Below are 13,703 nucleotides of genomic sequence, written 5' to 3'. Positions count from 1 at the left end.
GATATGAAATGGATGGACAGAGAAACAGATAGACAGATACATAGTTATAAAATAGAGAAGTAGATGGACGCTTGAATACATATATACATGAGAGGCAGGTAAATCATTTAGACATATATATATATATATATATATATATATATATATATAGAGAGAGAGAGAGAGAGAGAGAGAGAGAGAGAGATTCATAAGATATGGGTATGTGGATGCATAGAAGATAGATAGATAGATAGATAGATAGATAGATAGATAGATAGATATGAGATAGATAGAGAAATAGATAGATATGAGATAGAGAGATAGATAAATAGGTAGATAGATAATAGATATGAGATAGATAGACAGACAGACAGACAGATAGATAGATAGATAGATAGATAGATAATAGATAGATAGATAGATAGATAATAGATAGATAGATAGATAGATAGATAGATAGATAGATGATAGATAGCTAGACAGACAGACAGATATTAGATAGATAGATAGATAGATAGATAATAGATAGATAGATAGTTATGAGATAGATAGATAGATAGATAGATAGACAGACAGATATTAGATAGATAGATAGATAGATAGATAGATAGATATGAGATAGATAGATAGATAGATAGATAATATATAGATATGAGATAGATAGATAGATAGATAGATAGATAGATAATAGATAGATAGATAGACAGACAGACAGATATCAGATAGATAGATAGATAGATATGAGATAGATAATAGATAGATAGATAGATAGATAGATAGATAGATAGATAGATAGATATGAGATAGATAGATAGATTGTAAGATAGGTAAATGAATGCATGGATAGATGGCTATATGATAAGAAAGAAAGAAAGAAAGAAAAAAAAAAGAGTGGATGGATAGATAGATAGATAGATAGATAGATCGATAGATATGAGATAGATAGACAGACACATAGTATAGGATGTTGCTGGTTACATTACACCCTGTGCACATTAGATGCGGATTCTGCTATTTGTCCCTCACACTTGCTCACAATGGATTGTATGAGCTGACAGTGGTTTGGAGATTTAGCAGTTTCCTTATTTCCTTGCCCAAGTTTTCTAGAACAGCTGGAAGTGGTGGGAGGGGGCTGTCTTCAGGAGACCCCCTGCTCTTCCTTTGACAGCTGATCAAAAGAAAATAGGTCACGCTTTTCAAACTTCTGTCCACCCTTTGCTTAATTACTGTGCCTTTAAACAAAGGCAACATCTGCGCAACCTCAGCCAGCCCAAATCTCCAGAATGGGGGACACCAACCTGCTCGTGAAGCCTCTGTCACTGCAGAGCAGGTCCTATTGTCCCCCCTTTCTCCTGCTCAATGCACCCAATTGCTCCTGTGTTGTGCTCCATACTGAGAGCTTTACCATGTGAATGAGGTCATTTTCTACCATATTGTCTACTGCAGATATCCTGTATATAAGACTCGCAATGGGTGCAGAGAAGGTGGGCGCTGGAATAGTAATGATAACAGAGCACATCATATCATATAATATAATAGAGGTCATAATATGATGCAGCTCCCTATACACACAAGGGTATGACTTCCTGGTAGAACCATGCATTATAATGACCTGGCAAGATGAAATGCATTGCATTGTGGCTGTATGGCTGTGATCTGTGCACATTATTACAATTTCCATTCATGCCCTTTAAATATTTCCATACAGCCATCCTATAATCAATACCATTTATCATACATGACTCCGCCAGCCCCCAAATATCACTTGGGCAAAGAGTGCACTAAGGACCCCAAGGCTTAGCTGTGACCTGAGGACCGCAGATAAGTGCACTTTAAATCACTTGCCCTTCCATTTAAAAAATAAAAGGGACGCTGCCTCTTTAAGCAGTCCTCCCTTAGACTGGAGCAATGTGAAGAGACCTCTCAACCGGCCTTGAAACGGGAGCCCGCCTCTCGCTGCGCGGATTGGCCCCGAGAGCGTCAACGGGATCGCCGATTGGACGAGAGGCCTGTCCGTCAAGGCGCCGCGGGCCGTCCTGGGTTGGGGTAGGTTGCGCTTTCAGCAAACCCATTCTGGACAGCTCCGGCTGCCTAAACAGAAGACGTAAGAGGAGGAGAGGGCTAGGACATGGCCAGGAGCAGCACCGGCCCGTCTGATAGAGCTCGCTGAGCGGCGCACACACACTCACACTCTACCCCCCTGCCCCTAACCCGCACTCAGCACTGCACTCTGACACCCACTCACCCTGACACCCACTCACCCTCTAAGAAACCCGGAGGCCTTAAAACTGACCCGCACCCACCCATGGACTGAATGAAGACCGCCTATCACGCCTTTAGATGCCTAACCAAAGATCTGGATGCTTGCACCATGAACCCAGAGATGACAATGGACAGTATTGGTAGTTTGCATGGTGGAAACAGCCATGAGCAGGATCTGATGAGCAGCCACAGCCCTCACCACCACCACCACCACCGCAGGATCCACCAGGACCTCACCATTCCATCCTCCAGGTCAGCAATGGTCTCCAGCATGGCTTCCATTCTGGATGGGGCTGGGGACTACCGCTCAGAACTGTCCATCCCTCTGCACCATGCCATGAGTATGCCCTGTGACACTTCACCCCCTGGGATGGGCATGAGCAGCACCTACACCACTTTAACTCCGCTCCAGCCTCTGCCACCCATCTCCACGGTGTCCGACAAATTCCATCACCCTCATCACCATCCCCACCATCACCACCACCACCACCACCACCAGAGGCTGACCGGCAATGTCAGTGGTAGCTTCACCCTCATGAGGGATGACAGAGGGATCCCCGCCATGAACAACCTGTACAGCCCTTACAAGGACATGACCGGCATGGGGCAAAGCTTATCCCCCCTGACGGGTACCCCCTTGGGGAATGGTTTGGGTTCCATTCACAATACTCAACAGAGCCTCCATAACTATGGACCGCCTGGCCATGAGAAGATGCTCAGTCCAAACTTTGATGCCCACACTGCCATGTTGACAAGAGGGGAGCAGCACCTCTCCAGGGGTCTGGGCACTCCACCTTCTGCCATGATGTCCCACATCAATGGGATGCACCACGCGGGCCACGCTCAATCTCACGGGCCCGTGTTGACTTCCAGCCGTGACAGGCCACCCTCCTCCTCTGGATCCCAACTCAGTAACTCTGGACAGTTAGAAGAAATTAATACCAAAGAAGTGGCCCAAAGAATCACTGCGGAGCTGAAAAGGTACAGCATCCCCCAGGCTATCTTTGCCCAGAGGGTTCTGTGTCGGTCACAGGGTACCCTATCAGACCTGCTAAGGAACCCTAAACCTTGGAGTAAACTGAAATCTGGGAGGGAGACTTTTAGAAGAATGTGGAAATGGCTGCAGGAGCCTGAGTTCCAGAGGATGTCAGCTCTCAGGCTTGCAGGTGAGTTGGAAAGATGCAGTGCCCCTAACCCTTACCGCCACACCGTGCCCAGTGCACGCTCTGAGACCAAGTCTGCACCCTGGCTTCTTGTGGCAAGGGTGGCTTTCCCCCCAAAAAAATGCAACTGGGAGCCCATCAGCAAGTAGGCACAATTGTTTCCATGCATCACTTGATCTAGGAAGAGGGATCTAGTCATGGTTGGTTGTATATGCTATATCATGCTCCTGTAGCACAGCGTGCTGTAGCGTATTTAACGTCGAGAACAACAGGCTACCTAAGCCACCCAGTGACAGTAAGGAAAGCGCCATTTGGTCTCCCAATTTTTGCAGGTTTATTATAGGTTTATAATGTACAGAGATGAAGGAGCAATAGTTTAACGTCGTATCTTTATAATCCAATCATTCCGCACACGATTTGCTTGTTTCACTGTTGCTAGAGCGTTGAAAACACCTAGGAAAAAGCAAAAAAATAATTTCAAGGCTTTCCATTGATTTTAGACTCCCCCCTTAACATTGTTCATGTGCGTTTACCTGCGCCCTCTAGTGATCCGTGGGTGAACTGCACCCGCCTATTGTTCTGGGGGTTGTTGCTTCTGGACTGTTGTGGCAGAAAAATGAAAACATCTAAACCAAGCCAAGCAGTTTATTATGAATTGTGCTGTTATAAGAGATGATATTTTACAAATATTGTTCTGCAGGTCGAAATATTTCTGCTCCTGCTGTAAACATGCATGGCTATGGACCGGCCAATCTGCATATATTACCTAGACTCTCTCAAATTGTTCTGTTTGTGCCTCCATAAGGGAAAATGATAGCGTGGAATGATAGCGTGTGGTCGTTCAGCCTGTACGGCTTCCGTGGGGGGAACAAAAGGGCAGTATAGAACAATGCACGGTGGCTGCAGAACAATGCACATCCATAGGCAATGTCATAACCTCATAAATAAGACTGCAGCATAGTATCCATATAAACTCTCACCACCATGTCCTCGTGCATTCCTCCAAGCCCTCGGAGCTGTCTGCCTCCTGTATAATGATAATCATTGGTTATTGATTGAATAAAAATACACCGGATCAATGGGATATTTTTAGCCGCCGTTGGCTCCAGACACTACAAATACAGTAATTCATAGATGCAGCCTGTATGTCACAGTCCTGCTGTAATCATGACCTTTATACAAGGCTATAACATGCGGGGCTCGCTGCCTCCTCTTCTCTGTAATGTACTGCTGGCTGGCATTCTCTACTCCTGCACTTGACAATTAAACTCCCAGTGTTTGTCCTTTTCCACTTAATTACAAGCCTGTAAAAAACGAGGCCTCTGCTAGACAAGGAGAAGAGCCCTGGCTACATGCAGGTCACGTAGGGAGCCTCCTCACTAGAGGGGCTTGTTATCTGCCACCGATATCAAGCATTGGCTGCAAATTGTCGCTGATAATAAAATGACTGCTAATAAAGCCCCTGTTTATAGAAGTATCCCCAGTATGCAGAGGCGTCTCCAATTCACGGAAGTATCCACTGTACATGGAGGTATCTTCAGTACATGGAGGTATTACTAGTAAATGGAAGTATCCACTGTAGATGGAGGTATCTGCAGTACATGGAGGTATTACTAGTAAATGAAAGTATCCACTGTAGATGGAGGTATCTGCAGTACATGGAGGTATTACTAGTAAATGGAAGTGTCCCCAATTCATGGATGTATCCGCAGTGCATGCAGATATAACTAGTAAATGGAAGTGTCCCCAGTACATGGAAGTATCCGCAGTACATGGAAGTATCCGCAGTGCATGCAGATATTACTAGTAAATGGAAGTGTTCCCAGTACATGGAAGTATCCGCAGTGCATGCAGATATAACTAGTAAATGGAAGTGTCCCCAGTACATGAAAGTATCCGCAGTACATGGAAGTATCTGCAGTGCATGGAGATATTACCAGTACATGGAAGTATCCCCAATACATGAAGATATTACTAGTGAATGGAAGTATCCCCAGTGCATGCAGATATTACCAGTGAATGGAAGTACCCCCAGTACATGGAGATATTACCAGTACATGGAACTATCCCCAATACATGAAGATATTACTAGTGAATGGAAATATACCCAGAAAATTGAGATATTACTGGTAAATAGACGAATCCCCAGTACATGGAGATATTACTGGTAAATAGAAGAATCCCCAGTACATGGAGATATTACTGGTAAATAGAAGAATCCCCAGTACATGGAGATATTACTAGCGAATTGATATATCCCCAGTACACAGACATATTCCCAGTGCATGGAGATATTACAAGTAAATAGAAGTATGCCCAGTACATAGAGATATTACTCACAAATGGAAGTATCCCCAGCACATGGAGATACAGTATTACTAATACATTGAAATATCCCCAGTACATGTAAGTACTATATATCAATGTGTACCCAGTAAGTATCCTGAGTATATACATGTGGTATTATTAAGTATTAGTAAAATGAAGGTGTGGGTCCTCGATACTTGAGGAAATTAGTAGTAAATATCCACAGTACATGGAGATATTACTAGTAAACACAAGTATCCACAATATATGGAGGTGAATTTGCAAATAGAAGTATCCTCAATGTATGAAATTAACCCCATTACATATTAGTACATATAGCCAGTATTAGTAAGAATTACTAATAACTGTATCAGGAAGAATCGCTCATTCACAGAGGTATTTATTATTAGTAAGTGCAACCAAATCTAGTATTTAAATGAATTACTCACAAATATAAGTATCCCCAGCTCATAGAAGTAATATTAGTACACAGTACATGAAGGTATTACTAGAAAATAGAAGTATCCTCCAGTAATAGAGGTATTTCTAGTATGTGGAAGTAGCTCTAGCACATAAAGTAATCTGTAGAAAATTATAAGTATATTCAATTCATACAGGTATTACTAGTAAATGAATACAGAGACAATGTGTCTTACCTGTCATTTTACTTTCCTGGAGTCCTCAGGCAGCACAGAGGGAGATTATGTATGTGCTGCCTGAGGACCAAGAAGAAATCTCCAGTTTTCCTGGTAATAATACTATGAGATATACCTAGCAGGGGCGTAACTACCATAGCGGCAGGCCATGCGACTGCTATGGGGCCCAGGGCAAGAGGGGGCCCAGTTGGGATCATCTCCTCTTCTACTGGAGGTGAAAACTTGGTCAGGACTCTACCTTGTAAAGGAACAACTTTTAGCAAATGAGGCCGTGGAAAAATGGCCCAAGGGTCATTGAAAAGGCTTTAGGCAGAAACCCTTGTGTCCTGTGTGGGGGACCTGGCTTGATCCTTGCTATGGGGCCCTTACTTCTCTATGTACGCCAGTGATACCTAGCATAAGAAAGTCCCCCTATAAGTGCTTGTCTCAACTATATGGCAGCACGTATGAACGTACTGCCATATGTCTGTTATGTAGACAGACCTATCCCCTGCTCTTTATATAGAGGTACCACAAATACATATGAGGCGTTCCTAGTAGGCTTGTAGAATATGTGACAGTATCTTCAGTACATAGAAAAGTGCCTGCATTTTGAATTTTCCCAGTGCATAAAAGTCCCCCAGTGAGGCTTCCCCATTACAGGGAGGTATCCCCGATATGTGGAATATCCCCTTTATATAGATATATGTGTGTTAGGTGTAAGCTTTTCCATTCTCCTGTATATTCATGTGTCCTCTGCACATAGATTCCTAGAAATTGTCTAGAAGACTCACTTTTTGGTCAAAATACGTGCACAATTTTCTCGCGTCCTATAGTCAGAGCGAAGCGGTACATTTATCCTCCGGTGCACCTTATAATACCGTCTCTATACAGCTGATATAATACCCACTGCACTGCTTAACCGTTTGCTGTGATCACAGTGCTCGGTGCTGCTTGTCAGGCTATTGTACGGCTGTATCATTGGATTTAGGGTATTGTGCGAATGAAGAGCCAGAGGGTGAACACAAGCCATTTCCATGAATTATTGATAGAAATCTCAGCTCTGTAGAGGAAGCAACAGGGGTCATTTGCTTTGGGTTAAACAGGCAAAAATCTTGGAGTCTGGGGTCTTGTAGATCAGAAGCTCTTGTCCTATACCCCCCCTTCCCCCAAGCTTCTATTCAAGGTGAAGGAGCTAGAATTGCCCTTTGCATTGAGCTGTGGTGATAAATCTCCTTTGTTCAGCTCCTTTATCACCGAGAAGATCCTTGCTAAAAAAAAAATTAAGAAAACGCATAGACATATCTACAGTAGGCGGCTTCTTTTTCTACGTGGCCGCCGGGCCGCCACGGGCGTGCTACGATTGATTTTTCCGTGGCTTGCGGAACGAGGTGTTAATATTTATTCGGTATGGAGCGGGCTTGTTACTGTTGTGATATAGCGATGGGCCCTGTTTGTTTTCATGTTCCTTTCTCAATACATTCCCATGATTATCCCAGTGCACTTAAGAAGATTCGATCCGACCCAACTCTGCGGATATTGATTTTGCATGAGTCTCCTCCTGGCAGACCCTCAGGCCCACCCCTGAAACTTGGGCAAGCAAAAAAATCTAAAATATATATAAGTTGGGGGGGAGCTGAGTTTTCAAGAGTGAGTATCGTCTTTAAAAAAAATAATAATAATAAAAAAAATAATTATATTAATTAAATTATTTCCATCATATGTCATTATTGTGTTATTTACGATGATTTATATACAATATTGTTTTTTTATTTTTCAATTGCGACTTATTATAGTCATATAATAATACAGGAGGCCTATAGGAACCTCCACACCTGACTATAATTGTTTTTATTTATTTTTTCAGCTTGTTTTAATTTAATTCATAATTCTCTTTTTCAATATTAAGAATTTTTTAAATTTAGCTAATTATATTTTTGTATGTTTTTATTTATTTTTCTTCAGTATGAAAGAAAAATAGATCCTTTTCTTTTAGAAAATTTAACTATTGATCTTGACTATAACCTATTTTAGATTTTAAAAAAAATTCTGATTATTTTAGTTTAAATCAATGAAACAAATGATTTTTGTCTTGACCTTACCCAACTTGGCAGTTTCCAGAACTAACATTATTACATCTCGTATATTTATTTTTGTTTTTATTAAATGTGTTCATGATGTCCCCACAAAATAACGTTAGATTTATGGTGGTGATCATATTATTACTATTGTTAGTATTATCATTAATAATTAGGAAATATAGATAATAATTAGATTTTTATTTAGACAGTCCCGTTTTTTTAAAATTAATTAAAGATGTTACATTTATAGTAATTGAACTAATTGTAAATCTTTAATTGTTACTGGAAGAATAATAGCCATTCTAATAAAATTAATACAATTAAAATATACTGTAATAATAATAATAATGCTGATAAATAATAATAATTTTAATAATATAATTAGTTTTCCAGTTATGAATATTCCGTTTTCTTTCATACGCAGGAGAAAATATATAACTGTAGTACCAGATATTTTAACACTATGAAGATTGGGTTGTAAGAGAAGGTTTCTGGGCCTAAATCTGTATAAAGAGTCATTTTTGTGGGCAGTGTGTGAACCAGCATTATAGGAGGCCTCCGCCGCCCCCCAACCCCTAGAAATGGTGGTCTTTAGTCGTTCTACAGTATACCACATTTTCACCTTCGTATCGTCATGGACTGCTGAGATATATGGAAAAGGCAGTTATTAGTAGTCGCACGTAGCACACAACCGGTGCATCCACAAGTCATTGATCCATAAGTCATCTGTCTTGTTTCCAGTAAAGAGACAAAAAGGAATTCCCAGAACCCCTCCCCCCAGGACATAGCCCTCCCCCAATACAGAGAAACCCCCTACATTCATCTGTAAGACGGGAAGGACACCTAAGTAATTTCACTGTATCCCAAATTTAAGTTTAATTTAGCTATTTTTATATCTTAGGATAGGTTATTATATATCCTATAGCATGCATATTATATATAGGACGTATATGTATAGCATGGTGTATATGGAGTATACTATAATGGATATGTATTGTATCTATTGTAAAGTATTTAGTGTAAGTACTCTGCAGTAGGTAGAGTTTTAATACTATATTGTGTATATAGCTATTGTAGATTATATATATTTATACTACACTATGTGCATATTTTAAACACCTATGATATATATATATATAATATAATATAAAGTATAAATAATACTGTATATTGTATATTATATTGAGTAAATCTTGTATAAAATATTTTTAGATTTATTTTATGATTATATATGGAATGTATATAGCATGTATGTGTTGTATATTATATAGAGTATACATATTGTATATTATATATGGCAGCTTTTCTCAATCTTTCTAAGCCAGGTACCGCCAAATATATGAGCTCAGGTCTTCTCCCCAAGGCTGTGATCTACACTGTGTGCAACCAGTGCCCCCTAGGTACATGACGTGTGGAAATACACACAGTATATATTGTTGATTGTATATATGTAGTTGTATTGGGTGCTTGTGTATATAAATATATATTGTACAGCAGCAGGTATGTATAGTTGGTAGTGTGTATTAGTGTAGGCTACATATGATATATACCGTATATTGTATTATGTAGACTACATATGATATATACCGTATATTGTATTATGTAGACTACATATGATATATACCGTATATTGTATTACGTAGACTACATATGATATATACCGTATATTGTATTATGTAGACTACATATGATATATACCGTATATTGTATTACGTAGACTACATATGATATATACCGTATATTGTATTACATAGACTACATATGATATATACCGTATATTGTATTACGTAGACTACATATGATATATACCGTATATTGTATTACGTAGACTACATATGATATATACCGTATATTGTATTACATAGACTACATATGATATATACCGTATATTGTATTACGTAGACTACATATGATATATACCGTATATTGTATTACGTAGACTACATATGATATATACCGTATATTGTATTATGTAGACTACATATAATATATACCGTATATTGTATTATGTAGACTACATATAATATATACCGTATATTGTATTATGTAGACTTCATATGATATATACCGCATGTCGTGTTACGTAGACTACATATGAAATATACTGTGTTATATTATGTAGACTACATGATATATACCATATATTGTATTACGTAGACTACATATGATATATACGGTATATTGTATTATGTAGACTACATGATATATACCATATATTGTATTACGTAGACTACATATGATATATACCGTATATTGTATTACGTAGACTACATATAATATATACTGTATATTGTATTACGTAGACTACATATGATATATACCGTATATTGTATTATGTAGACTACATATGATATATACTGTATATTGTATTACGTAGACTACATATGATATATACCGTATATTGTATTACGTAGACTACATATGATATATACCGTATATTGTATTGCGTAGACTACATATGATATATACCGTATATTGTATTATGTAGGCTACATATAATATATACCGTATATTGTATTGCGTAGACTACATATGATATATACCGTATATTGTATTGCGTAGACTACATATGATATATACCGTATATTGTATTACGTAGACTACATATGATATATACTGTATATTGTATTACGTAGACTACATATGATATATACCGTATATTGTATTGCGTAGACTACATATGATATATACCGTATATTGTATTACGTAGACTACATATGATATATACCGTATATTGTATTGCGTAGACTACATATGATATATACCGTATATTGTATTATGTAGACTACATATAATATATACCGTATATTGTATTATGTAGACTTCATATGATATATACCGCATGTTGTGTTACGTAGGCTACACATGATATATACGGTATGTTGGCGTGTGTTGCTGGGCGGTGGATCATGGGCCGGTAGCGGGAGAACACAGACTAGTCTTTGTATGGGTCATAAACTAGGAAGTCACCAGATAATGTCATCAGGACGTGGACTTTGTCTTCTCTAATCTTTCCTGGGGGTTAATAGGAGACTAATAATAACGCCCTGCGATAACACCGCTGAGTATAGAGTGGGCTCCCAACCCCGTCCATTAACCCTTCCCCTGCCTCCTCATTACCGTGTTCCAGTCATTTCCCCGCTGTAAATGTGAGAACGTAGCAAGGACTTGACGTGACGGCTTTATTCGTCTGGAATGATAGATCTGTTAAGAAGTAGATTGTCAGCTCTTGGAGCCAGTCCTGGGAGTAGAACGTATGGGGGCAGTGGTATTGTAGGCAGTCACGCATGGGAAAGGTATTGCTAATATGAAAGCAATTGGAATAAGTAGCGTGTGGATTGTCAGCTCTTGGGGCAAGGGTTGGAGATATGGAGATGACCTCTGGTGGTTGTGGTCAGGCCTTGTCATTTGATTTGCATTGGTGGATGGAGAGCCGCCATCCTCCAATGCAAATCAATGCGATGTGGGGAGAGGGAAGCCTCCCCTATTGATTATATTGATCTGATACCAAACCACATAGTTACAGACCCCGGCGCTCTCTGTGTAGCCGCATCATGGAATAGATTACTGCTTCTTAAAGGGGTTTTGTACTTAGGGGCCGTTTCTGTTTACCGGGGGTCCTAACACACCCACTCCCTTTAAGGAAAGTACTGCAAATACGTAATTCCTAATGTCTATGGGAGTGATTATACATGTGGGGCGACTCTTCTGCCAGTGGGGGAGGGCTTGGCGCCCCCGGTCCCGGTAGTCAGCCTGCCATCGATCGGACATCCAGATAGCAGACAGCTATTGGCAACCAATCAGATGACTTGGATGAAAGCAGTAATCTGATTGGCTGCTATGGACAACACGTCCACTTCCTGTCTCTAATAGTCTTCATACAAGAGGCCAATTATGGTTATTACAGGGTTTTGTGGACTATTTGCCCACTTTTAGTAATATTGTACATCTGTAGGAGAACGCGGTGAATGATGAGGGTTGTAGTGGAGCCTGAACCATGTAGACTAGGCCTTATCTATTCTGTATTGACAGTACAGGGTGAGATAACACTCAGGAACCATCCAGATATTTGACTCCGAACACCCCCCCCCCCCCCCTCCGACTCCTGACTCTCACCTGACATCATTTGTCAGAAGCTCCCCGTACTCCATCGATTTCACGCTCAATGTGCCCGAGCATGCATGTGTCCGGGGAAGCCGGGGGAGAAGAGCCGTCAGACCAACCAGACCTGAAGAACCCCATACAGGTTCTGATAAATGGGAATTACCTGGAAAAAGACGTGTATTAAATTATCTGGCGCCGCTTATCTCTGAAAAACAAGTCCAAATCCGACCCAAAGAGATGCTGATGTTCTATCATACACTTCCTGTAGACGGATTATTCTTTATTTATTTATTTATTTCTTCATTCTCATATCTATCTATCTATTATCTATTGATTATCTCTCGGTTATCTATCTATTATCTATTATCTATCTATCTAAATTCAAATATACTTTATTGGCAGGACTAAATAAATACTAGCATTGCCAAAGCAAGTGAGAAATAATTGGGTAAGGTTGGGGGATGGGGACATATACAGGGTGGGGGTATAGGAGTCCATGGTATATCAGGCTCCTCTCATTCTCTCATCTATCTTTCTATTAATCACTGACATATCTATCTATTATCTATCTATCTATCTATCTATTATCTATCTATTATCTATCTATCTATCTATCTATCTATCTATCTATCTATCTATCTATCTATTATCTATCTATCTATCTATCTATCTATCTATCTATCTATCTAATATCTATTTTTCTATCTCTTTCTGTCTGTCTTGTATCAATCTTCTGGTTCAGACTTTTTGAGATGCCAGATTATTGGATGCCAGATTAAAGGAATTTCTCTGTATTATTAGGGCAATATCCGGACATCTATTTGTGTAGCAGGTTCCATTGATGGAAATGACTCAACGTGGCTCCATTTACGACCAGAGCTATCTGCAGGAGTCATTAGCCTGTTAGCTACTATATAGATAGGGAAGGGAGTGAAGTGACAGAGACCAAAGAGCGGAGTTCATGCGGCGCCCGGCGTCCCTGCTGGTGCGGACATAATGACTGACTGTACATTGTTATTTCCAGCCGTTCGCCTGCGGTCACTGCATTAGACTTTGTTCACATCTGCGTCAGAGGCTCCGTCACAGATTTCATCATATACTGTATATTTTTTGGAGTAGTGCTCGGTGCAGATAGAGGCCTGTGTGCACGGCGTGCATTGGTTTATTTCCCC

At 40.0% G+C, this 13,703-nt stretch overlaps 1 protein-coding gene and 1 long non-coding RNA gene across 2 annotated transcripts in view; one reads left to right on the top strand and one right to left on the bottom strand.

Moving 5' to 3' along the window:
- The first annotated feature begins 2,293 nt into the window (after nucleotides 1-2,293).
- Nucleotides 2,294-13,703, top strand: part of ONECUT2 (one cut homeobox 2) — a 37,559-nt gene continuing 26,149 nt past the window's right edge. Inside the window, exon 1 of the mRNA XM_040420150.1 lies at nucleotides 2,294-3,407. Within this exon, the coding sequence (XP_040276084.1) occupies nucleotides 2,294-3,407 (1,114 nt within the window). The remainder of the gene's footprint in view (nucleotides 3,408-13,703) is intronic.
- Nucleotides 3,309-13,703, bottom strand: part of LOC120991312 — an 18,954-nt gene continuing 8,559 nt past the window's right edge. The window contains exons 2-3 of the long non-coding RNA XR_005776622.1: nucleotides 11,606-11,607; nucleotides 3,309-3,319 (exon numbers count right to left, since the gene is read on the bottom strand). This is a non-coding gene — a long non-coding RNA (uncharacterized LOC120991312). The remainder of the gene's footprint in view (nucleotides 3,320-11,605; nucleotides 11,608-13,703) is intronic.

This window comes from Bufo bufo, chromosome 2 (assembly GCF_905171765.1).
Source record: "Bufo bufo chromosome 2, aBufBuf1.1, whole genome shotgun sequence".
In the NCBI taxonomy this organism is placed as follows: domain Eukaryota; kingdom Metazoa; phylum Chordata; class Amphibia; order Anura; family Bufonidae; genus Bufo; species Bufo bufo.
This window is presented reverse-complemented; position numbering and strand designations above follow the sequence as displayed.